This window comes from Phocoena phocoena, chromosome 6 (assembly GCF_963924675.1).
Source record: "Phocoena phocoena chromosome 6, mPhoPho1.1, whole genome shotgun sequence".
Lineage (NCBI taxonomy): Eukaryota > Metazoa > Chordata > Mammalia > Artiodactyla > Phocoenidae > Phocoena > Phocoena phocoena.
Genome location: NC_089224.1, coordinates 60040104 through 60066019, shown reverse-complemented (window position 1 = coordinate 60066019; position 25916 = coordinate 60040104). Strand labels below are relative to the sequence as shown.

The window sequence follows — 25916 nt, the reverse complement described above, 5'->3', positions numbered from 1 at the left end:
CAAGGCAGAATAAAATTTCACATTATATCAGTACCTTCAAAGCAAAGACAGAGGATCCTGGAGAGAGATTACAACCTAAAGGAAGTCACTGAACTCTAAGTCCTCAATAGAAACTGAAAAAACTTCTGACTGACCAGTTACTATTATAAAACACAAAGAATTTTAAATGTACCTACTATTACAGTATAAGAGCTCCTACTAGGAGTAGTAGTTGATTAGTTTTAAATTGGTAGGACAGATGTATTAGCATACTGGAGTGAGCGTAATAGTCATGGGCACCAATCTGTATATCATACACATGGAATGCAGAACATTCCATAATCCATTTAAATGTAGCTTAAGAGAGTTTCAATCATACTGACAAGAATAAACAGGTTAATTCTTAGATGTCTACAATGATCATGCCATGTCCGGTAACATCTTCTTCAAATATAAAAATATATGAAAAATAGGGCACCAAAGAAAATACTAAGATTCCTATTACCACCATAAAATATTGTCAAGTGCTTGCAAGTACATTCAGATGTTGTTCACAGTAGAAAACTTACAAGGACAATCACCAAAAAAATAAAAGTAAAATATATTAAGCTTTTTATTAAGTTAGTATAATTCCTATGATGGTTAGTACATCTCAGTCACAACTGCTGATGCTTCTTTAAGTTTTTATAATCAATATATGGAAGGCATGCAATAATAAGTTCTTTTTGTACATCCCTTCAGACAACATTTTTCTGAGTATCCTCTGTGCTTTCTTTGGGGATGATTCCCCCAAAACAGATTGCTTAAGGTTTTAATTTTGTTTGTATTTTTCTTCTGAAATTCTACAATCTCATGAATATATGGACTGATGTCTTGTGATGAGGAAAATATCTCTTGTCTTGTCTTAAAAGGCAAGTTGGCCTGTTTGTACTGATGCTCAGGCAGTGACTGCATCTTCAAATTGTTTAATGTGTCTTCCTGAGAGGCAAAAGTAGAGACTGTTGAGAGACAAGAAAAAAATCCTACTTTATTAAAATCTTCGTTTAGCTGAAAATTTGATCATAATGCTGTAATACTAGAGTCAGCTAATTTTGAAAACACAAGTAATCACATTTTAACTAGTAAAATGGTTATTTGAAAGCAATGTATATTTTTAACTAAAATAGTTGTAGGTATTGTTTTCCTATAAAAAGTCCTAGAAACATTTGCACATTTTTATGCAAAAAATATTGAGATATAACTCATATGCCATAAAATTGAGCATTTTAAAGCATACAATTAATATGTTCACAAGGTTGTGCAAACATCACCACTACCTAATTCCAGAACATTTCTATCACCCACAAAAGAAACCCCCACTCCCATTTCCCTCTTCCTCCAGCCCCTGGCACCTACTAATCTACTTTCTATTCTATGGATCTGCCTAAATCATACCATATGTGGCCACCTGTGTCTGGTTTCTTTCACTGAGCATAATATTTTCAAGGTTCAACCATGTTGTAGCATCTCTAGCAATACTTTATTCTTTTTATGGCTGAATAATTTTCCACTGTATGGATATATCACATTTTGTTTATCTGTTTATCAGTTGATGAACATTTGGGTTGTTTCTACTTTTTGACTATTATGAATATCACTGCTCTGAACACCCACATACAAGTTTTTGTGTGAACACATTTTCAATTTTCTTGGATATATACCTAGGAGTAGAACTGCTGGATCATATGGTAAATTTGTTTAACTTTTTTAGGAACCGCCAAACAATTTTCCACAGTGGTTGTACCATTTTACAATCCCACCACTAGGCTTCCAACTGCTACACATCTTCACCAACATTTGATATTTTTCATTTTTTGATGAGAGCCATCCTAATGGATGTGAAGTGGTATCCCATTGTGGTTTTAATTTGCAATGACCTTGCAACTAATGATGTTGAGCATTTTTCATGTGATTATTATATATCCTCCTTGTAGAAATGTCTATTCAAATCCTTTGCCAATTTCTAATTGAGTTATCTTTTACACACATTTTTAACTAAGTGGTTAGTAGAAGCCATTTTGGTTTTTGTTGAAATATAAAGAAATGGAGAAGTAGTGATACGCTCAATGAACTGATTATTTCTATTATATTGCTCTTACTCAATATTACTGATAATAAATTAAAATAACACCAGAAGGTAATTAATTGGCAGCTTGTTGGATTTCCATCATTGCCCTTGCCCATCTACAGTCCCTTTTGGGAGATATATTTGCCTCTAGCCACTGCTGTAGAGTTACCCTTAGGAAGTCATAGGGTGATTCCACCTTATATCCACAGATGAATAGTCAGGAGGTTGGCACCTGACCCCAAACAAACCAATCTACTACAGTGGCCAGCAATCCATGCCATGTGAAAAATAAGTTGGCTCAATCAGATTTCCTCTCTTTAAAATTAGAACTAAGAAGTAATGAGAACAAGATGAGTTAGAACCAAAACTGAGAGGATACTATGAAGCTTATCATGACAAGCTAAAGTTATAATGGAACATAGATATTAGAGGAGAAAAGATTCAGAGAGAGAAAGAGAGAAGGTGATTTTTAGCACTGACTTGATTCCTTAGGCTTTCCAGGGCCTTTCCAGATCCATTTACAGATCTTGTTTTTATAATAACTATCCTCCGCTTTTTTCTTGAGGGTATTTAGGAGAAACTCTGTCTCTTGCAGTGACAGTCCTATTAGAATACTCTATAATAACTTTGTATTTAATAAATGCCTAAGACAAAATGTGGGATAGTAAAACTTTAGGACAGATATTAATCTATTCTAAAGTAGCAAATAATGTCATCTAAGACAGATAAATATGTGATCAATTAAAGTGTGTCACAATGAACAGAGTACACTGAAGGGAAAAGTGAATTAGGTTGTCTATGCAGGTTGAAGAAAGACCTTCCTGGATGAGATGTGCCATGTTCTGCCACTTAAAGGGAAAAAAAAGGCAGACAATAAGAAGGAAACTTGTTCATGGATGAAGGCAACTAGGGACTAGTTAATGAAAAGTACATGTCAAATTGGAGAGGGAACTTAAAAGGGAAACAAGCTGTACTCATCAAGAAACAAGAAAGGTTAAAAATGAATATTCAAATCAATGAATTTGAAAAAGAGCAACAGAGATAACCCAAATAAGTAATAAGGAAAGAAATCAATGAATTATAGAAACAATATAAAGATTTAGAAAAGCAAAAGTTGGTTCTTTTAAAGGATTAATAAAATATAACTTTTGCCAGACTAATCAAGAAAAAAAAAGATGAATGTGAACAAAACACACTAGGAAAAAAAGGACTACAATACAGATACAACTGTGGTTCATACAAATCAACATCAAAAAAACAAAACAACCCAATCAAAAAATGTACAGAAGAACTGAACAGACATTTTTCCAGAGAGGAAATGCAGATGGCCAACAGGCACATGAAAAGATGCTCAACATCGCTAATCATCAAGGAAATGAGTCAAATCAAAACCACAGTGAAATATCACCTCATACCTACCAGAATGGCTATCATCAAAACTAACACAACCAATGTTGGCAAGGATGAGGGGAAAAGGGAACCCTCGTACTATTGGTGAAAATGTAAACTGGTGCAGCCACTCTAGAAAACAGTCTGGAGGTTTCTCAAAAAACTAAAACTAGAACTACCATATGACCCAGCAATTTCACTTCTAGGTATATATCCAAAAGAAACAATACACTAATTCAAAAAGATACAGGCACCCCAACGTTCATAGCAGCATATTTACAATTGCCAAGATATGGAAGCAACCTAAGTGTCCATCAACATATGAATGGATAGAAAAAGTTGTGAGATATATATATATATATATGTATGTATGTATGTATATATAATGGAATATTACTCAGCCATAAAAAGAACGAGATTTTGCCTCCTGCAGCAACATGGATAGACTTGGACGGTATTATGCTAAGTGAAGTAAGTCAGACAGAGAAAGACAAATACTGTATGATATCACTATATGTGGAATCTAAAAAATACAACAAATAGTGAATATAACAAAAAAGAAGCAGTCTCACAGATACAGAGAAGAAATGAGTGGTTACCAGGGAGGAGAGGGAAGGGAGGAGAGGTAAGATAGGGGTGGGAGATTATGAGGTAAAACAATTATGTATAAAATAAGCTATAAGGATATATTGTACAATACCAGTAATATAGCCAATATTTTATAATAGCCAATATTTTATAATAACTATAAATGGAGTATAAAAATTGTACACCTGTAACATATAATATTGTACACCAACTATACTTCAATTAAAAACATTTTTTTAAACCATAAGCCCATTTCACTTACTAATGTTTGTTTGAAAGTCCCAAATAAGGTATTAGTTAACTGAATCCATGAACGTATTTTACAAATATATTAAGAAAGTGTTTAATCCCAGAAATGCAAGATCACAAAATCTATCAATGCAATTTACTATATTAATAGACTCCCACCCTCACTCTCAGCTGGTTTTGCTTTCTACTTTATAAGAAAATTGAAGGAATCAGAAGAGAACTTGTATTTGCTCCCTTCACTGTCTTTTTACTCATCTCTTAACATTTGTACCCATAATTCTGCCTTCCTAAGTATTTCCATAGATGAATTATCCACTCTAAAACCAATTCCTCCACTTATGGACTAGATCTATTTCCTCCTGCCCACTCCGGGATATCACTCCAGCAGTGCTTCTCTTTATCTTTCTTTCATCATTATTTTTTCACTTCTAGCGAACCACTCCTATCAGCAAATGTGCTATTTCTCCCACTTAAAAAAAAACAAAAAACAAAAAAAAACAAGAAACACTTCTCTTGGCCCTGCTTACCATCCAATTTCTTTTCTCTCCTCTGTAGCTAAACTCCTTCTGTATTTATTAATTCACTTCTCTTCTCTTACGCTGTCTGAAACTCATTCTATACAGGCTTTTACTCCATCACTCCACCAAAACTTCTCTTATCAAGCTCACAAACGACCTCTATATTGCTAAATTCAACAGCCAACTCTCATCTTATTTAACTAATAAAAACCACTCCTTCTTGATATGCTTTCTTCACTTGGTTTCCAGGATACCACATTCTCTCTCCTTCCCACCTAACTATTTGCCCCTTTCTACCTCCTTTGCAAGTACTTCCTCTTCAGTTTTTTTAATGTTGATGTCTCCCAGAGCTCAGTCCTTGGTACTCTTTTCAATCTATACTTACTCTCTTCATGATCTCATCCAGTCTTATGGCTTAAAAAATTATTTATATACCTATGGCTCCTTAATTTCTTTCTTCAAGCAAATTTTTTCTTCCAAACTCCAGATTCATATATCCTACTTGCTACTCAACATCTCCACTCTGATGTCTCAAACTCAACATGTTTAAAACTCCACCTGAACTTTTCAAACTCAAAATGTCCAAAGATGAACTACTAATACTGTTTTCCAAACCTGTTCCACTTGAGGCCTTTCCTATTTCAGTTGATAGTAACCCTATCCTTCCAGGTGTTGAAAGCAAAAACTCTGAAATCACATATTTTTTTAACATATTGGAGTAATTCCTGATTTTTCTTTTTTCTCATATCTCACATCATATCTGCCCAAATATATCTAGATTATAACAGTTATCACTGCTTCTACTCACTGCTACCATCCTTATCCAGATGCTATCCTCTCTAATACCTTCCTAACAGGTCTCTCTGTTTCTACTCTTGCCTCCCTACAGTCTATCCTCAACACAGTGGTCAAAGTGATCCCTTTAAAATGTCAATTATGTCACTCCTCTGCTCAAAACCTGTAATGACTCCTTGCAAATGCTATAAGAATAAAAAAAGAAGAGTGGTATAAAGTTTAGAAAGTGACAAAAAACTATTAAGATAGTTCCACATAATTACTGGATTAAAATCAACCTGTAAAACTCAACTGCATTTCTCTAACCAATGATCACTAACTAGAAATATAATTAACAAGTATTTACAATAGCAACAAAATTAAAGTATTAAGCATTAACTTAACCAACAATACAGAAAGTCTCTATAGAGAAAACTTTAAAATTCTAATGACAGAATACAAAGATATTCCATGTTTTTGGCTGAGATGACTTTTTGTTAAAAAGATGTCAATTCTCTTCAAATGATTCTCTGTAATTCCATGCATCCCATTTAAATTCCAGATGGGTTTTTATAAAATAAATTCAATAAGCTTACTCTTAAATGTATATATAAGGATAAAGGCAGAGGATTAGTTCAGTCAACCTTAAGGGAAAAAAATAAACATTGAAGACTTGCTCTCCAAGATAAATGACATCCTACAGAGTCATAGTACTAAAACAGTGTAGTAATAATACAAAGTCAAACAAAAAGACCAATTAAATAAGAATCTCAGACAAACTTAATAAACAATAAAAGTGGCTCTACAATCAATGGGAAAAAAACGATTGTTCAGTAGATGGTATTCAGAAAATTATTTCTTCATGTAGAGAAAAGTAAGACACTGAGAAAACTAAGATAGTATCCCTAGCAGAAAAGAACCAAAAATGGGCCCCAGAATTAAGGACCTAATGAGAACAGTAAAACTATAAAATTAACAGAAGAACAGAAAAGGAACCTCTAAAACTTTTGAAAGTTTTGTTCATACTTTTGAAAGTATGAACAATAAGGCAAAACACTTATCGTCTAATTGTATAAAAATTAAGACTTTCTGTCAAACACCAGTAGACAGATGACAGAATAGCAGAACATATTTGTAATATCTAAAACCTACAGCTGATTACTATTGTATCTAGATTTTGGATAACTCTTACAAATCAACTGGAAGATGACAATTCCAACAAAAAGTGAGCAAAATGTATAAACAGGAAATTTTCAGAAAAAAGGAACCCAAGAGGCTAATATGTATATGAAGAGGTGCTCAAATTCAGAGCAAATTAAGACAAAAAGGAGACACTATTTCATGCCTGTGGCACTGGCAAAAGTTAAAAATTGTATAATGTTAATTCTTGACAGGGATACAAGAACACAGGAATCCTCATGTACTAGTGGTGCAACTATAAATTGGTGTAGCCATTCTGCAAAGCAATCTGAATGCACCTCAAGTAAATTAAGCATAATATATTTTATGATACATCAATTCTACCCCTAGGTATATATCCCAGAGAAATGTCCACACAGATCCATAAGGGGGCATATACAATGATGCTCACTGCAGTGTTATTTATAGTGGCAGGGAGTTGAAGCCTATATAGGTTAGATGTTCATCACTAGGAGAAAGAATAAGTAAAATGTGAGGAATGCGTATGAATATTATGCAGCAGTTTGAAGCAATGACTAAAAGTTCACATAGCAATAATAAGATATAGATCTCAAATACCATTTAGATATATTTTTAAAATGCACAGGAAATAATGCACAATTTGCAATAAAACGTATAAAAACAAAAATACATAATAAAACATTGGAATGGCTGCCTATGGGAGGAGGAGAATGGGCATGAAGAAAGGAGATATGTGGAGACTAATCATCTTCTAACATACCATATAATTTATTTATGTTTATTGTCTATCTTCACTATTCTGTAAGCTTCATGAAGGCAAGAACCTTCACTGCCTCCTGAGTGAAACTGTTCACTCTTATATCCCAAGCAGCATGAATACTAACTAATATACAACAGGCACACAAATTTTGTTGAATTAATATATAAATAGAGAGGTTCTGCATAGCCAGTTGTGATAATGATATCTAAAGAAACAAGAAAATGAACAAAAAAACAAGAACAGATGAATGAAGACCAAGAATGGGGGAATACAGCCTATCTAACTGGAATAGGGGTTATGGATTATGAAAAACTGGTAATGAAACTTCGATGATTTCACCTGGCACTAAGAGTTAGGCAGCACCATACTCAGCCAGAATTTAGAAATATGACGTTAGCTTCATGGTGTCACACTATGAGGTAAGCATGAGACATGGCCCATACATTCAGGATCCACTAACAAGAAGCACACATCTCAAATTCAAGTTATGCATGAGTAGTCCTGAAAAAAAGCATTTTTGAATATCAGTGTATCAAACTATCTTTTCCTGTGTCAGACTCAAATACATCATCAGAAAATTAAAATTGTTGATAATTGACTTGATCTAATATAGAAATATATTCTGCTGATATAAGCTAAATAGAAATCAATCAACTTTACAGCAACATTCACATGTAAAAGAAATTGCATACTTATATATTCTACGTTGGAATTCTATGTTGGAAACACATATCTCTCTACAACTTCTAAATTAGTCACTAGAAATTAATAGGACTATATGTCATCTTTCCTTATAGATTAAGAATTCTTTAAATTTTGATACACATTCATATTGATAACCTAAATCCATTTTTCGTTCTTCCATATATTTTAAAACAACCATGGTTTTATTGCCACATGATATTTCCACTTCAGCAAACTATCCTTTATATAGCTCCCATAGTAACATGTTTAATGGGTATGAGAACTCTGAAATATTATCAGATGTATTTTCATTTCCTATGAATCCTGTTTCATTGCAGATCCCTCCTCATTGAATTAGTGACATGTTCTCCTTCAGGGGATTGTGAATAATACCTGAGACAAAGGAGTGATTAATCAGCTCTGAGTTTGAAAGTTGACTTTTTATTGATGAGAAAAGAGTTTCCTCCAGAGTAGGCTTTGTCGAGAAAAAGGATTCTAAACTCTTTTTCAATAATAAACTCACGCTTGGATGACTGAAGGTAAAATTTTGACTAGGTTATAGGTAATGAGAGCACAGTATTTGATGTGAGAGAAATGCCCACTGAACATGAAGTAGAAAGGGTAGGTCCACCTTGCATTTCTGGGAGAAAAGAGTAATGAAGAAATAGAGAAGTGAACTATTCCCTTGTTACTCAAAGAGTGGTGTCCAACTAACAGAATAAGCATCACCTGGGAGCTTATAAAACTGTAGACTCTCAGGCCCCACCCCAGACCTACTGAATCAGAATCTGTATATTAACACTATTCCCCAGGTGATTCATATACACATTAAAGTGTGAATATCAACTGAACTAAGGTACAATTTAGAAACTGGTGAGAAACAATTCCTTCTTTATAAGAGCAGGATAAAGTGAGTTTATATGTAGGCGGTTTTGATGGTGGAAAATGATTAAGATTCAGTCTGATGCTTTCTATTGTTTCTGTCTTTAAAAGTTTTCATTCCCCTTATATGCAGATGGCATGATACTCTATATATAAAACCCTAAAGACTCCACACAAAAACTACTAGAACTGCTAAACAAATTTAGCAAGGTAGTAGGATACAAGATTAACATACAGAAATCTGTTGCATTTCTTTCCACTAACAATGAGATATGAGAAACAGATAGTTTAAAAAAAAAATCCCTTTAAAATCACATCAAAAAAAAAAAAACCCTAGGAATAAACCTGACCAAGGAGTGAAAGACTTATACCCTGAGAACTATAAAACATTGATAAATGAAACTGAAGATGATTCAAAGAAATGGAAAGATATCCCATGCTCTTGGATTGGAAGAAATCTACAGATTTAATGCGATCCCTGTCAAATGACCCACGACATTTTTCACAGAACTAGAACAAATAATCCTAAAATTAATATGGACCCACAAAAGACCCAGAATTGCCAAAGCAATCCTAAGGAAAAAGAACAAAGCTGGAGACACAACCCTCTCAGACTTTAGACAATACTACAAAGCTATAGTCATCAAAACAGTGTGATATTGGCACAAAAACAGACATAAGGATCAACTGAACAGAATAGAGAGCCCAGAAATAAACCCACACACCTATGGTCAATTAATCTTCAACAAAGGAGACAAGAATATACAATGGAGAAAAGACAGTCTCTTCAGCAAGTGGTGCTGGGAAAGCTGGACAGCCCCACATAAATCAATGAGGGTAGAACACTCCCTCACACCATACACAAAAATAAACTCAAAATGGCTTAAAGACTTAAATATAAGACATGACACCATATAACTCCTAGTAGAGAACATAGGCAAAACATTCTCTGACATAAATCATACCAATGTTTTCTTAGGTCAGTCTCCCAAGGCAATAGAAATAAAAGCAAAAATGAGCAAAGGGGACCTAATCAAACTTATAAGCTTTTGCACAGCAAAGGAAACCATAAACAAATGAAAAGACAACCTACAGAATGGGAGAAAATATTTGCAAATGATGTGACCAACAAGGGCTTAATTTCCAAAATATACAAACAGCTCATATAGCTCAATATAAAACAAAACAAAACAAACAACCCAGTCAAAACTGGGCAGAAGAACTAAATAGACACTTCTCCAAAGAAGACTACAGATGGTCAATGGGCACATGAAAAGGTGCTCAACATTGCTAGTTATTAGAGAAATGCAAATCAAAACTACAATGAGGTATTACTTCACACTGGTCAGAATGGCCATCATCAAAAAGTCTACAAATAATAAGTGCTGGAGAGGGTGTGGAGAAAAGGGAACCCTCCTACACTGTTGGTGGGAATGTAAATTGGTACAGCCACTATGAAGAACAGTATGAAGGTTCCTTTAAAAATTATTGGGTTGGCCAAAATGTTCATTTGTTTTTGTTTTTGTTTTCTGTAAGATGGCTCTGGTAGCGTTTAGGTGTCTTTAACTTCATTCGAAACAATTTTGTTAGTTTGTATTGTGACAGCTGTCATATCAGCATATTAAAAAAAAAAAAAACTTATCAGGGACTTCCCTGGCGGTCTGGTGGTTAAGACTTCGCCTTCCTATGCAGGGGTTTGGGTTCAATCCCTGGTCAGGGAGTTAAGATCCCACATGCCTCTCGGCCAAAAAATGAAAACGTAAAACAGAAGCAATATTGTAACAAATTCAATGAAGACTTTAAAAATGGTCCCCACCAAAAAAAATCTAAAAAGAAAAAAAATCTTACCAAAATTCGTGAATTTTTGTGTAGCCATTTTAATATTGAAGATGGAAGAAAAATAGCAACATTTTCGGCATATTATGCTTCGTTAATATTCCAAGAAAGGTAAAAATGCAACTGAAACGCAAAAAAAAAATTGTGCAGTGTATGGAGAAGGTGCTGTGACTGATCGAATGTGTCAAAAGTGATTTGCGAAGTTTTGTGCTGGAGGTTGCTCACTGGATGATGCTCCATAGTCGGGCAGACCAGTTGAAGTTGATAGCGATCAAATCGAGACATTAATTGAGAACAATCAACGTTATACCATGCAGGAGACAGCCAACATACTCAAAATATCCAAATCAAGCAATGAAAATCATTTGCACTAGCTTGGTTATATTAATCACTTTGATGTTTGGGTTCCACATAAGTTAAGCAAAAAACCTTCTTGACCATATTTCCACATGTGATTCTCTACTGAAATGTAATGAAAACATTCCATTTTTAAAACAAATTGTGACAGGCGATGAAAAGTGGACAATGTACAATAAAGTGGAATGGAAGAGATCATGGGGCAAGCGAAATGAACCACCACCAACCACACCAAAGGCCAGTCTTCAGCCAAAGAAGGGGATGTTGTGTATATGGTGGGACTGGAAGGGAATCCTCTACTATGAGCTCCTTCCTGAAAACCAAACGATTAATTCCAACAAGCACTGCTCCCAATTAGACCAACTGAAAGCAGCACTCAGCGAAAAGCATCTGGAATTAGTCAACAGAAAACACATAATCTTCCATCAACGCAAGACCACATGTTCCTTTGATGACCAGGCAAAAACTGTTACAGCTTGGCTGGGAAGTTCTGATTCATCTGCCGTATTAACCAGACACTGCACCTTCAGATTTCCACTTATTTTGTTCTTTACAAAATTCTCTTAATGGAAAAATTTTCAAATTCCCTGGAAGATTATAAAAGGCACCTGGAACAGCTTTGCTCAAAAAGATATAAAGTTTTGGGAAGATGGAATTATGAAGTTGCCTGGAAAATGGCAGAGGGTAGTGGAACAAAATGGTGAATACATTGTTCAACAGTTATTGGTGAAAATGAAAAATATGTCTTTTATTTTTACTTAAAAACCAAAGGAACACACACAATGGAATATTACTCATCCATAAAAAAGAATGAAATAATGCCATTTGCAGCAACATGGATGGACCTAGAGATTATCATATTAAGTGAAGTAAGTCAGACAGAGAAAGACAAATATCATGATTATCACTTATATGTGGAATCTAAAAAAATGATACAAATGAACTTATTTACAAAACAGAAATAGACGTAGGAAACAAACTTATGGTTACTAAAGGGGAAAGGGGGGAGGGACAAATTAGAAGTATGGGACTAACAGATACACATTACTATATATACAATAAATTAAAAAAGGACTTTCTGTGTAGCACAGGGAACTATATTCAATATCTTGTAATAACCTATAATGGAAAAAAATCTGAAAAAGAATATATACAAATATACATATATAACTAATCTAATAACTAAACTAATATTATATATAAATACAACTGAGTCAATTTGCTGTACACCCAAAACTAACACAACATTGTAAATCAAATACACGTCAATAAAAACAATTTTATTCTCTAAGCAGCAATAATCTTATAAGATTTATTCATTCATTCATTAAAGAATAAGTGCTTATCAGAATATAGCCAATACTTTATAACTTTAAATGGAATATAATCTATAGAAATTTTGAATCACCATGTTATACACCTGAGACTAATATTGTAAACCAACTATACCTCAAAACAAAAAAAAAGAATATGTACTTATAATGTGCTAGGCAATGTTTCAGCTTGTTTCAGTCATCTACATTAGGGTCTCTCTTTTGGCATGATAGTCTAACTCCTTTCCTTAATTTCAGAAATCTTGACTTTTGCAAAATTTGTCCAAATTGAATCAATTGGATTACTATAAAAGGCAATAACTTCAATGACACTACACTCTATAGACCACAGTCTACAAATAAAGTGCATTTTCTTTTAAAATGGCAAACATATTGGGACTAAAATGTGTTAGTCACAAAATGTAAAAACAGAAGAATGGATCTGAAACAAAAATATTCTTCCTAAAGACTGCTTAAAAGCATTAAGTATAAATTCAATACATTATTAAGCACATACCCTGTGCTCAGCCCTCTGCTAGACATTTCAGATAAAAACATACATGAGCAATCCCTATAACATGGTATGGCATACAGGGCTGGCATTAAGAGATTGAGACTTGCCAGTAGCACAAGCCTAGTGCTTAGAAAGACTCTGCATTTTGTTTAATGCTCTGTTGTCCCAGTCTTGAAATTCTCAATAATTTTATCTTTTGACTTGTATGTGAAGTCTGATGGGACAGAGGACCATGTGTTTGAGCAGAGGAGATATGCACAAGAAAGGTAAAAAATTTTATATTTTAGTAACTTTAACGGTTTTTCCTGTTTTTTGAACAAGGGGCCCTGCATTTTTATTTGCACTAGGCCGGGCCAATTATGTAGCAGGTCCTGATTATAGTTAAATATTATAGTTAAATATAAATAGTTAAATAGAATTATGTGTTAGATATTGCGGTAGAATGGAGAATGGAGTGAGTAGCTATGAAATGGTCAGTGATGATTTCACAGGGAAAATGATACCTAAATCAGGCTTTGAAGGGCAAAATAGAGTTTGCCAGGTGACAAGGGCACTGCAGAAAGGGAAAGCGAGGGAAACAGCATTATTCTTATACAAATGTGTAGACTTACATGTGTACACTTCTTTCCTCCAAGTTACAACAAACAAAAACAAAGACTTCATGGCTTTTGTATATGTATTAGGCACAAATTCCATTTCCTGCAGAAGTTCCATGCCTGGCAGGGCAAATTCGGGAATAAGAAATGTACAAAGATGAAAAAACATGCCTCTGGTTTAGATTTTTACCTGGGCTTGTCGCTCTCCTCCAGACCAGGAAAGTGGTTTGGGAGCTTTCCAACCGGTCAGGGATAAAGGTTTCGACCTTCTCCGAGGCTGGGAAAGCAGCTGTGTGAAAGGCTTTTCCTCCTCAATGTGGCTCCAGTTAACACTGCCACAGAGTTTTACTATTTCTTGCAGCAGATGCCTGCCGCACAATTTCCTGGCTCGACTAATGTCGTTCAGCTCACAGGAGACCCGAACTAGCAGGAGCCTGACACACAAGCAGAGGAGCCACGGCATCCCTGGACCCCCAATACAGACACGTCCGCTGAGGGCCCTAACTGCCGTCTGTCCCACGACTGCGCGTGCGCACCTGGCGACCTTCTGATTTTCGCGTGCAGACCTCGCGAGAACTTCAAGACTAGGTGAGCGGCGCCGGCGCCTAAATTTCCCGTGTTACGCGGGGCTCTCAGGCCGTTCCAGGTGGCTGCCTGTTAATTTTTTAAATGATTGATTAGTTTTTCTTGCCATCCTCGCTAGGGAGACTCATCAAATGAAATATGGGGCCGTAGTTAACGCATCCCTCTAGTGGAATGCGTTTCCCGCCTCTTTTGCCTGTTGGGACGTCTCTTCCTTCGAGAAACCTCTCATTTTCTTCATGGCGTTTATCTCGGTAGGTTTCCTCACATTTATTTTTGCGCCTGTTTGATAATTTCTTCCCCTAATCCCCGGGTTTCACGAAGGCAATGCCGGCGTCTGTTCTTGCTTCCCATTGTACCTCAGGGCCTGACGCATAGTTGGCAATCAAATATGTGGAAACATGTGTGCACGTTTTAAAGTCAGATGCAAAGCTTTCTGAGGAAATTCCTACCAGTTCTGCAGGGAGAAATGGGCCTTAGCCTCAATCTCCAGCACAAAGAGAGGATTTGGGATAATCTAATATTTTTGTTTATAGATTATAGAGGATTGTCCATTGCCAAATTATTAGTGCCAAGTTTAGTACTAGCCGGTTATTTTATCAGCAAAAGTGAGTTTATTCAGGAATAGCCAGAGGAATGCAATTCAGGACGTGAACCTTGACGGGCCGTATGCAAATCCAGAGAACGAGGAAGAGAACTTGCTTTTATAGAGAAAAGGGGTGGAAGGTGGAAGGGGGTGTGATAACCAAAGAGTCCACTGAGGAAGCTGGGAGTCCAAAGTATGGGGTCTTCTCCTTGGCTGGACTGCTTAGTTTCCGATTGGCAGGAATATGTGGGCCGGAGAGAAGCTTTTTTTCTTCCTGCTGTATTATAAGTAGAGGCGCCGTCCTCTTGGTTATGTAGGCAACTGTCTCTTCCTGTGTGGAGCAATTGATGATGCATGGCAGGGCCTGAGAGTGCCCCCTTCAGGTCTATCTTGGCTACAATTTTAGTTGATGGTGTGACAGGGCCTTGTAGAGGATTTGTCTTGTAAGAATATCAGCATTTCGCTAAACTAAGAGGGAAGGGGCAGGGAAGTGCAGCATAATCGGTATAGGTTGCCTTGTCATTTTCAATGAAATTTTATTTTATTAGAGTGTGTCGGCGCTGAAGGGTGTGCTAGTAGCCACAAGGGGGCAGTCAGGGACCGTCTCAGGAGTAGTTAACTTGAGGATGCCAAAGCCTCAGAGGCTCCAGCAATTGTCAACGCTATCCTCGCCTCTTTCCTTTAAAATGTTATTTTTTTTCCCCTTCTCCTTTCTGCCTTCTGCCTTTATGCCTTTTTCTCCATTTTCTGTTCGCCCAGCTTTGCCCTGCTTCCCAGGGGCATCCGTGAGTGCTGTTACATTAACTGGCAGTCGGATTTTTTAAAAGATTCATGTAATTTGATTAGCACAATTTCATCACCTACTTTGAGAACCAGTTCATGTCCAAACTATAGTGGCCATGAGTCCTAGGCAGAACTTTTTCTGGGAAACCCTGTGAGAAAGGAAAATTATCATTATACTGAGAGGAAGATTTTTTTTTAAAGCAAAAAAAACCCAAAACCAAACAAAAAAACACCTCTCAAGCAATGTATGTCAGAACCAAGCAAATTTATACTCCCATTCTCTTTGTACTCTCTATATTCTCACCCTCCTTTGTACTTCTTCATACCATTCATTAAAGACTGACATACTATATATTTTACTTCTCCATATTTTCTGTCTCCTCCTACTGATTGTAAGCTCCATGCAGACAGGGATTTTTGTTTATTTTGCTTACTTTGGTATCATCTTTGCCTTTAAAGACAAAGACATTGTTAACAGTGTCATAGTAAGTTCTCAGTAATAATTTAATGTAAATAATTATAGTGATTAATATGAACAAATAATAAGTAAAATGTTAATATCAATAATCATATAATATTTGGTGAATGAATAAATGAATAAACTCCCTGAGAATTGATTACTTGTTCCTTTATACCCTATTTCATACTTATGTCATAATTATTCTTTATTGCACTATGGTGAGTTTTTTAAAAAATCACGTAATTATCTCTACTAGTTGTAAGCTCATTAAGGGCTGGAACTATTTTTGCTTCATATTTATTGATAATATCCAGTGCCTGGGACAATACCTGCTAAGTAGACCCTTAATAAACATTTATTGAATGAATGAACACATTCTTAACTACTGCTACTACTTGTTATCAAGAGTCAATTAATTTATTGAAATGAACAAATTATTAGTGAAATGGCTTATTTTGAATGAATAAGTTACTATTATTACTGAATGAATTCCTGACTTATTTGTTACTATCCTATCCTAGCTACCTTATTCCAGAACATTGTCATAAAATTGGAGCTGCCCAATAATCATATTTGAGTATTTATAAATGAAAATTCCATTTATGCAAGAAAAATATGGAATTGTTAGTAATTATACTGGAATATTTGTTTTTAAAGTTATTTTAGCATTTTATGTTGATATGGGAACTAGGATTCCTGTGATTGAGTCCTTAAAATTTTTAGCTTAACGATATTAATTGTGGGTACAATTAATTATAGTAACTATAATTAATGCTTGATTATAAAACAGCTAATAGGTAATATCTTTTTTATTTACTTTTCTGCTTTCTGTTAAATTTGTTGTCTGTCTCCACCACTATAATGTTGGTCTTGTTAACACTTTATTCTTGGTGTTTACACCAAGTCTGTACATACAGATAGTACAGAAATAGTAATAATAGTACTATTGCTTTTGAAAGAGCGATAATAATAACACATCATTTGTTGTGTGATTTCTGTATGTCAAGCATTACTCTAAGTGCTTGTACACATTTTACCCTATTTAATCCTGTAGTAATCATATCAAATAGTATTGAAGTTATTTCTAGTTTATAGATGAGGGAGCTCATCTTAGAGAGATTAAGAATCTTGCCTGAAATTAGAGGGCAAGTAAGGGGCAGAAGGCTGATTAAAAATAGTCAGTCTGGGGCTTCCCTGGTGGCGCAGTGGTTGAGAGTCTGCCTGCCGATGCAGGGGACACGGGTTCGTGCCCCGGTCTGGGAAGATCCCACATGCCGCGGAGTGGCTGGGCCCGTGAGCCATGGCCGCTGAGCCTGCGCGTGCGGAGCACAGATAGTCAGTCTGTCTCTGGAGACCAAACTCTTAACCTACTTTATATAACCATAATTTGTCAAAAAAATTACAAAAACAAAGAATCTGGTTTGGTGATGGCAGTACATGGCACCATAATATCAAAGCATATCTTTTTAGACCAAAACCTTAAATTAGAGGAAATAATAATTTGGACCAAAAAAAAAAAAAAAAAGCGTACACACACACACTAAAGTAATTGCCTCAGAATGAGTTTAAAAGTTCACTCCATTGGTAATAAAGACACTTAGAGGCTGGTCCCAGGCACAAGAGTAGGTAGCTGTACAAACTTTTACAGAAATCTTATACCCCAGTTTACTTATGTGTGTCATGAATATAAGAACATGTGGTATAGGTTGAAGGTAGATCATAATAGTACTTCTGACAGTGCTGTTAAAGGATTATATGAGATAACATATTAAATAACACATGAGATAATAAATGAGAAAATACAATGCCTGACACATAATAATACGTATTAGCTGTTATAATTATTGCCATCTCTATTTTGTTGGAATGTGAGAATCAAGTGAGATAATAGGTTCCATGTTCTTTAAAATAAATGTTGTATTCTTTAGTATATCAGATAACAGACTGTTAATTTGGCAAGAGCTTGAGAAATACATTTAAAATCATTTTTCATCTTTTTATTTCTAGTACATAAAGGATAGTATGCAGTCAATATAGGCATGGTCCAGTCCTACAAGAAGAGGTTTTCCATTAAGTCAGTTGGGGAAAAAAGTCTTTTGTGTTTAGGAGTTATAAATGAAATAAGTGAAATATCTTTAAGCACCAGAAGCTTAGACTTCTTATTCTAATTATGTTGAAAACATATTGGAGTAAAAACATCATTGGTTAAATGTTGAAATGAATTGGAAAATTTAAGTAAAATAATTTATAGAAGGGGGAGACTGGTATGAGCTGCAGTGGTCTTGGAAGACTTCATCTAGGAGACAGGACTTAACCAGGCTTTGATGGCAAGGTAGGTAGTACAAAAGTGGGGCTGAAATTTCAGGAAGAAGAGAGGATGGCAGGTGCAAAGGCATGGAAACAAGTGAGCAAGGCATATTCTAGGGAAAAGAGTCTATAATAGTGATGTTAGGGATTAGTAGAAGATGGAATATTGCTAGCAGACAAAGGGGACTTTAAAATTCAGACTAAGGAGTATGGATTTTATTCTTTTTATCCTGTGGAGAGTAGAAGGTTATAAAATAGTTTGTGGATAATGTATGGACAAGATGGAAATTGAAGCTTAAAGTAAGTAACTTGACTCTAGTGTATACAGAAGTGGAAGGAGAAGAATTGAAAATGGAGAAACCAACTAGAAGTCCACATTTTTGATCCGTGAATTGTCAGGAGCCAGCAGTAGTATGGAAGGAGTGGGAATAAACAAAAAAAACCCATAAAAGTGATTTTTAAATGAACCGTCATTGGATTTGGTGACTCATTATGTGTAAGCTGGATGTGGGAGAGAGAAAAAAATTTAAGAAGACCAGGGCTTTTTTAAAATTGAAGTACAGTTGACTTACAATGTTGTGTTAATTTCTGCTGTATAGCAAAGTGACTCAGTTATACATATATATAAAAATATATATACATTCTTTCTTATATTCTTTTCCATTATGGCTTATCTCAGGATTTCGAATATAATTCCCTGTGCTATACAGTAGGACCTTGTTGTTTATCCATTCTATACATAATAGTTTGCATCTCCTAACCCCAAACTCCCAGTCCATCCCCTCCCCACCTCTCTTCCCCTTTGGCAACCACGAGTCTGTTCTCTATGTCTGTGAGTCTGTCTCTGTTTCATAGATAGGTTCATTTGTGTCATATTTTAGATTCCACATATGAGTGATATTATATGGCATTTGTCTTTCTCTTTCTGACTTACTTCACTTAGTACGATAATCTCTAGTTGCATCCATGTTGCTGCAAATGGCATTATTTAGTTCTTTTTTATGGCTGAGTAGTATTCCATTGTATATATGTACGACATCTTCTTTATCCGTTCATGGACGGACATTTAGGTTGTTTCCAGGTCTTGGCTATTGTAAATACTGCTGCTATGAACATAGGGGTACATGTATCTTTTTGAATTATAGATTTGTCTAGATATCTGCCCAGGAGTGGGATTTCTGGATCGTATGGTAATTCTATTTTTAGTTTTCTGAGGAACCTCCATACTGTTCTCCATAGTGGCTGCACCAACTTACTTTCCCACCAACAGTGCAATAAGGTTCCCTTTTCTCCACACCCTCTCCGGCATTTGTTATTTGTAGACTTTTTAATGATGGCCATTCTGATTGGTGTGAGGTGGTACCTCCTTGTAGTTTTGATTGGCATTTCTCTAATAATTAGCAATGTTGAAAATCTTTTCATATGCCTATTGGCCATCTGTACATCAGGGAGACCAGGGCTTTGAGTTGTAGAGAATGAAAAGCTGATGACACTGAGGAAAATCATGAGGGGAATTTAATCCCACAGTAAAGTTTTAGACATGATGAATTTTAGATAACAGTTAAATATTCAAGGAATTCCCTTAATAAAGCAAATGGAAATGTGGGGCTGGAAATATGCTAAGATGTCTAACCTGGAGGTCCAGATTTGGAAGTCAACAGCAAAAGAGTTGTGAGTTAAAGAAATAAAATTAAATCAACTCTCTGACCGACGGACAGGCATACAGTTTCAAGGCAGCAAAGAAGAGAGAATTTCATGTGGTAAGAAGCAAGAAAAGAGATAAAGAAGGAGAAAAGATAAGAATTAAAGAGGATGTAATCAGAATAATGTCATTTCAGAAAAGCAAAAAGGGAAGAGAATTTTTAGAAGATGGGGTCATCAATGGAGCAAAATATGAAAGAGAAGTAAAAGAGAAAAGAATTAAGATTAAATTTTGTGATTGGAGGCCAGTGTGGAATCTAACAGGATAAGAGTCAATTAGGGAACAGTTCATAGTGGGTCCCAGAGGGAATGAGGGGTGAAGAACTAGGAGCAGTTCTATTGATTTGGCAGAGGAAGAGTTGATGCAAAGACAGTTTTATTTGTTTATTGAAAAATATTAGAAACAGAGGAAGATTCCCATGCAGAAGAAAAGGTTGATAATATGCAAGGTCAAAGAGTGTGGCAAAATAATTAATTGAGACATTACATTTTCTCAGTATATTTTTCCGTTTGGCCTCTCACACCATCACCCCACAAATTTAAACCATGTATCCAGAGCCTAAGTGTTTCCCTACCTGATGGACTTTTTCAGGGCAGAAAGCAGAAGTTGCTTAAAGTTGCTCTTACCATGACCCCTAAATACTGGAAGAGGCCAAAATTATGCAGGTGTCCCCAGTGGACAAGTAAGAGAGAAATGGAGATGGGGAGGGAGAGGGAGAGATGGTGGGGGGTGGGAGGGGAGATTTTCCTTATACTGGAAAGAGGTTGAAGGTCTGGAGTCCTGAAATAAAGGATTATTTCTGTTCAGTGCTCAGTGGCAGTGACCAGGAGAGGAGAAGCATCAGAAGGAATGTCCGTATGGTATACCTAGGGAAACAGGACCCTGAGTAGAAGAACAACTACACTTGGCAAAGTTCTGCCGACCCCCAGAGAGGGAGGCAAGACCTGAATTGAGGGGACGATGCAGGCTAGGATAGTAGGTGTCATGGTGGTAGCCATTGAAGCTATGGGTCCTGGAGACTTAATGCTTTGGTGCTAAGACTGTGAGTTTCAAGTACAGCTTAAGGGGAAAGTTCCATTAGAATAATGTCTGATGCTAAATTCCAAATTCAGTGACAGAATTTAAACATATCAATTTGTTAAGAACAAAGTAGTTGGGTATTTGTTTCACACTAGAGACTGTGCTTGCAAATTCATACCTGTTACACATAGACACAGTCTTTTAGGAATAAGAAAGGCATGGGTCATAACTTATACAGGCAGGTGAAGAGGTTACATTTGGGGGATACTTTTCCATCTAAAATGGAGGAAAAGATAGGCTAGGAGTAGTGGTATATACTGGAAGATGAAACTTAACTGGGTCACCAGATAATGGTGAAAGACTTCAGTGTTATTCAAGTATGATGTGAGAACTAGCTGGGTGGGGAGCAGACCTCAGAGCAAATGGAGTTCTGGAATTGACAATGAGCAATGTGCTGGGGAATAAGTAAGATATGAATGGGAGTGTTAAAATCAGCAACAAAGATTTCATGATGAAAGTGTAACTCTTGGAAAATGTTGACTTTCTCCCTGAAGAGTTACATTCTGTTGGTCTCTGCTTCCCTAATGAGAAGGAGCTCTTTGGGAGGTGGCCTTGGGGAGGACATGATGAACTTCAGAGGTTTGGTTATGATTAGCCATGTCTGGGGATTTGTAGTATAGGAAATGCTGTCTTCATCTTCTGTAATTCTTCATCTCCAGACATTTGATGGAGGAGATTAACTTGTTATAAGTACATTTTCTCTACAAATGCTAGCTAACAATGTATTGATATGTAGGTTAAAGAAACTGACTAAATACTAAGATGATACTGCGCTGGTTTAGCATTCTAACAAATGTTCATATCATTTCACAGTTTATTTTGCTTATGTAAATGTTCCGTAAATTCTAAAATGGTGAACCTGAATGCATTTTTTTTTTTACCAATCTAGTTCTTTTCTAAAAAAAACCATTGACTTATTTTTTCAGTTCTCTATATGACTGTTCATTTATGTCACTTAAAAATATTTACTTGAATCTCTTAGAAGCATGAAAGTACTGTAACTTGAAAAACAATTGAGTTCATTTTGGTGCAAAAATCCAAATGTATCTGGTGTTGAATCTGACTGTTTGAAAACATTATTTCAACAAGACAAAAAACAAAAGAAAACACCTGCCATGGCTCAAGTAGAAAATTGCAAGGTTTGTGGTTTAATGTTCACATAGTCTATATTGACAAGATCAATTAAATTTTTTTATTACTTTTGTATGTACCTGGTGTTAGGTGTGTATAAAATGAGTTATTATGTCAGTTAAATAATAAAGCTTTTAAAATTATTATAAAGTTAATAAGATACAAAAGTAATTGATGCAATGATACCATTAATAAAAAAGACAAAGACTTCTTTAGCAGGAAAAGGATTAATTTTTGAGAGAAATTATGATGTGGGAAGACAATGCTGTTCCAGGACACTTGAAAAATGTAAACACTAGTAATGATTTCTCATATTCTAATAATCAGTGGTGACTGATTTGGACATTGGTAAACGCATCATTGAGAATATATATGAAGGTAAATGAAAAATCAATAATTACTCTATATCGTGCATATTTTAAGAAAAGGTTTTTGTTGTCGTTGTTGTTACAACATTTTTCACAACATAAGTTAATTATATTGATTGCTTCCTTTTCCTTTTGTTCGGAAAGTAGTACCTCCATCAAAGATGGCTGCCTTTCAGACAGTGTTGTCTTCAGCTCCTGTGGCAAATTAGGAATACTTTCTGACATTGTATTAAAGGTTTCTGCATGATTATTGATGGAGGATAACAAGATTTCTGTTAAATTAAAAAAGAGAGGTGGGAGGTGTGGAAAAATATTCATGTCAAGCAGAATCAGAAAAATTATAAAATTTTGCATAGACCAAAAGGTAACCATTGCCTCAGTGTAATTAAATATGAAACAGAATCAGCAAGTGTCCCAATAGCTAAACTTAGCTTACTTAGAGTTGAAGCATTACATTACCAACTTCTGCCTCCTCCACCCAGTCCCTCTATGGACTCATCCCAAGACTGCATTAATGCTGGTCTCGTGGTACTTTTGACTCTCCCTCAGATTATTTGATCGATTACTTCCATCTGCATCAGCAGGGTGGAGCTGAGCGCAGGCAGCTAATGAGCTCTTGAGCTGGTGGTGCATATTGCCATTCCAGTTGGTTGGCAGCCTGATGGCAACCAATGGGAGTTATGGACCAACAGGGGCAACAGCTTTCACCTGCAGGGGTTTCAGGTCCCAGTAGCAGCTCTTCCTGGATGTTGGAAATTCTCTTGTGGCATTTCTCACACATAACCATCACAGATTCTAGGAATTTGATGTCACATAACTTTACCTTTCATCACTCACCCACTGGGTCCTGCTTTCTCTAGAGAGTTGGCTCAGAAGCAGCCAGATTCCTAGCAGGTGAAAAAAAATAGGCTCCACGTCCTGGATCTGGTCTCTCCTGCTCTGCCAGTTCAGTTTTTTCTGGTGACCACAGCTGCCATTGCTATGGCCTTCACCTGTATGCCTGTCCCGAGCTTCCGAATATTTTTCCTCCCTGACTCCAGGTAGCTTTTAAAACCCTTGGGCTATCACTCAGCTCTTGAGTCAGTGGTCCCAACCCCTTCCCCAGCAGCTTCCAAAGAATTTTTTCTCTCAGATCTTGTTCACCCTCTACCCCTCTCCTCCCCACATCCCATTTCCTTCCATGCTCTCAGTGTTTTTCTACTCCTGGCTTTTTAAAAAATTTTAATTTACCTCATCTTCTTCCTTTCCTCCTCCACAGCTATTTTTGTACTTACTTAAATATTTGTAATTTTTAATGTCATTTTCTCATGTAAAGGTATGGCATGGTCATTATAGAAAATATAGTTAAAATAAAAATAAAGCTGACCTGTAAGCTCATCAGCTTGAGATTATCTCAGTTAGCACTTGCTGTATAACCTATTATTTTTCCAAACTATCCCTGAATTTATTTGTATTTCTTCTTCAAAGCATTAAAAGACTATAATTAGATTGATTTCTGTAGTGCCTTGTGTATCCATCTATAGTATTATGATGGGTGGATGGAAAATTGTTCACAAAAGAAAGAAAACTGATTATGTTTGAACCAAGTTATGTGAAAAGTATTAAAATTTCCAAAATATCACTTTTAGTTCGTACAGCGTTTAAAGTTTACCCAGATTTTCTTATTCGTTATTGCAGAAGACCAGAATCTTAAGGCTGGAGGGGACTTCAGCTCTCTAGAGATTCTGACAAGGATTAAGAAAACACATGGACCTCTAGGGTTGCCTTTTTTTTTTTTTTAACATGTATATACTGCAGTTTTATTTCAATTGCACAAACGAAGTTCGCGTGTAGGAAATTTAAATGAAACAGTACAGTAAAAAAAAGCAGAGAACCAAAAACTCTAAAAGGAAGTACACCTAAAGCATGAGAATTCAACGTTCGATAGCGTTTCATCTTCATCAATTCAACATTCAATAGTGTTTCATCAAGCATCACTTGATGCTTGCAAATTTTGAAACAAACTTTGAGATCATAATGACTATCCTGAAGAGATTTCAGCATCAGCACTAAGATTTGGATGTTCAAGATTTGGATGTTTTTTTTTAACATAAACTTTTAAATGCAAATAGGCCCATATATCTATAAACCTGATTAATTTGTGTTCAAAATCTAGTCAAAATTGACTTGTTAGCCATTTACATAGTGTATAGTACAGATTTGTCACAGGTAGGGTTGCCTTTTAAGTCTTGGAAGAGCACCGGATTGGAAGATCTTCTTACCGTGGTAGGTGATCAAACTCTCACTTTATACCAATTTTTTATTTTCTTCTAACTTCCCTAGGTGATTGGTAAATTGTTACCAGCTATCTGAACTTTTTAATTTGAAATTGTTATCTCTAGAGACTGGAGGACATACACACACACACACACACACACACACACACACACACACACACACTCACGACCAAAAGACAAGGAAAAGCAATAGAATTTCACAATCCCAGGAAGAATAGGTTGATAACACATGTTCGTGTGCAAAAGCTTATATCTTTATGATGGATTTATGGTATTCTATATTTGTTGTATTTTGTGATCCGAAGTTTGTATCACTGTTTAAATTTTTAAGCAAGTCAATAGGATTTGGGGTGCAATGAGCTCATTAAATGACTCTCAAAGTATACATAAACTTTTTTTTTTTTAACATAAACTTTTAAATGCAAATAGGCCCATATATCTATAAACCTGATTAATTTGTGTTCAAAATCTAGTCAAAATCCACTGAGGTAAGCCTGAGGGCTTGATGGAAGTTATGGTATTTTTTGGTTTTTTTTTTTAATGTTTTGTAATTTTTTTTAAATAAATTTATTTATTTTATTTATTTATTTTTGGCTGCATTGGGTCTTCGTTGCTGTGCACGGGCTTTCTCTACTTGCAGCGAGTGGGAGCTGCTCTTCATTGCAGTGTATAGGCTTCTCACTGTGGTGGCTTCTCTTGTTGTGGAGCACGAGCTCTAGGCGCATGGGCTTCAGTAGTTGCAGCACGCGGGCTCAGTAGTTGTGGCTCACGGGCTCTAGACGCAGGCTTAGTAATTGTGGCGCATGGGCTTAGTTGCTCTGCAGCATGTGAGATCTTCCCAGACTAGGGCTCAAACCCGTGTCCCCTGCATCGGCAGGTGCATTTTTAACCACTCTGCCACGAGGGAAGTCCAGAAGTTATGGTACTTTTGAAA

General features: G+C 35.9%; 1 protein-coding gene across 1 annotated transcript; it reads right to left on the bottom strand.

Moving 5' to 3' along the window:
• Nucleotides 1–571: 571 nt before the first annotated feature.
• On the bottom strand, nucleotides 572–14170 carry INSL6 (insulin like 6). Its single transcript, XM_065879692.1, is given in 4 exon segments — nucleotides 572–702; nucleotides 704–977; nucleotides 13898–13984; nucleotides 13987–14170. Coding segments are annotated over 4 exon segments (612 nt in total). The 3' UTR covers nucleotides 572–635.
• Nucleotides 14171–25916: the final 11746 nt, after the last annotated feature.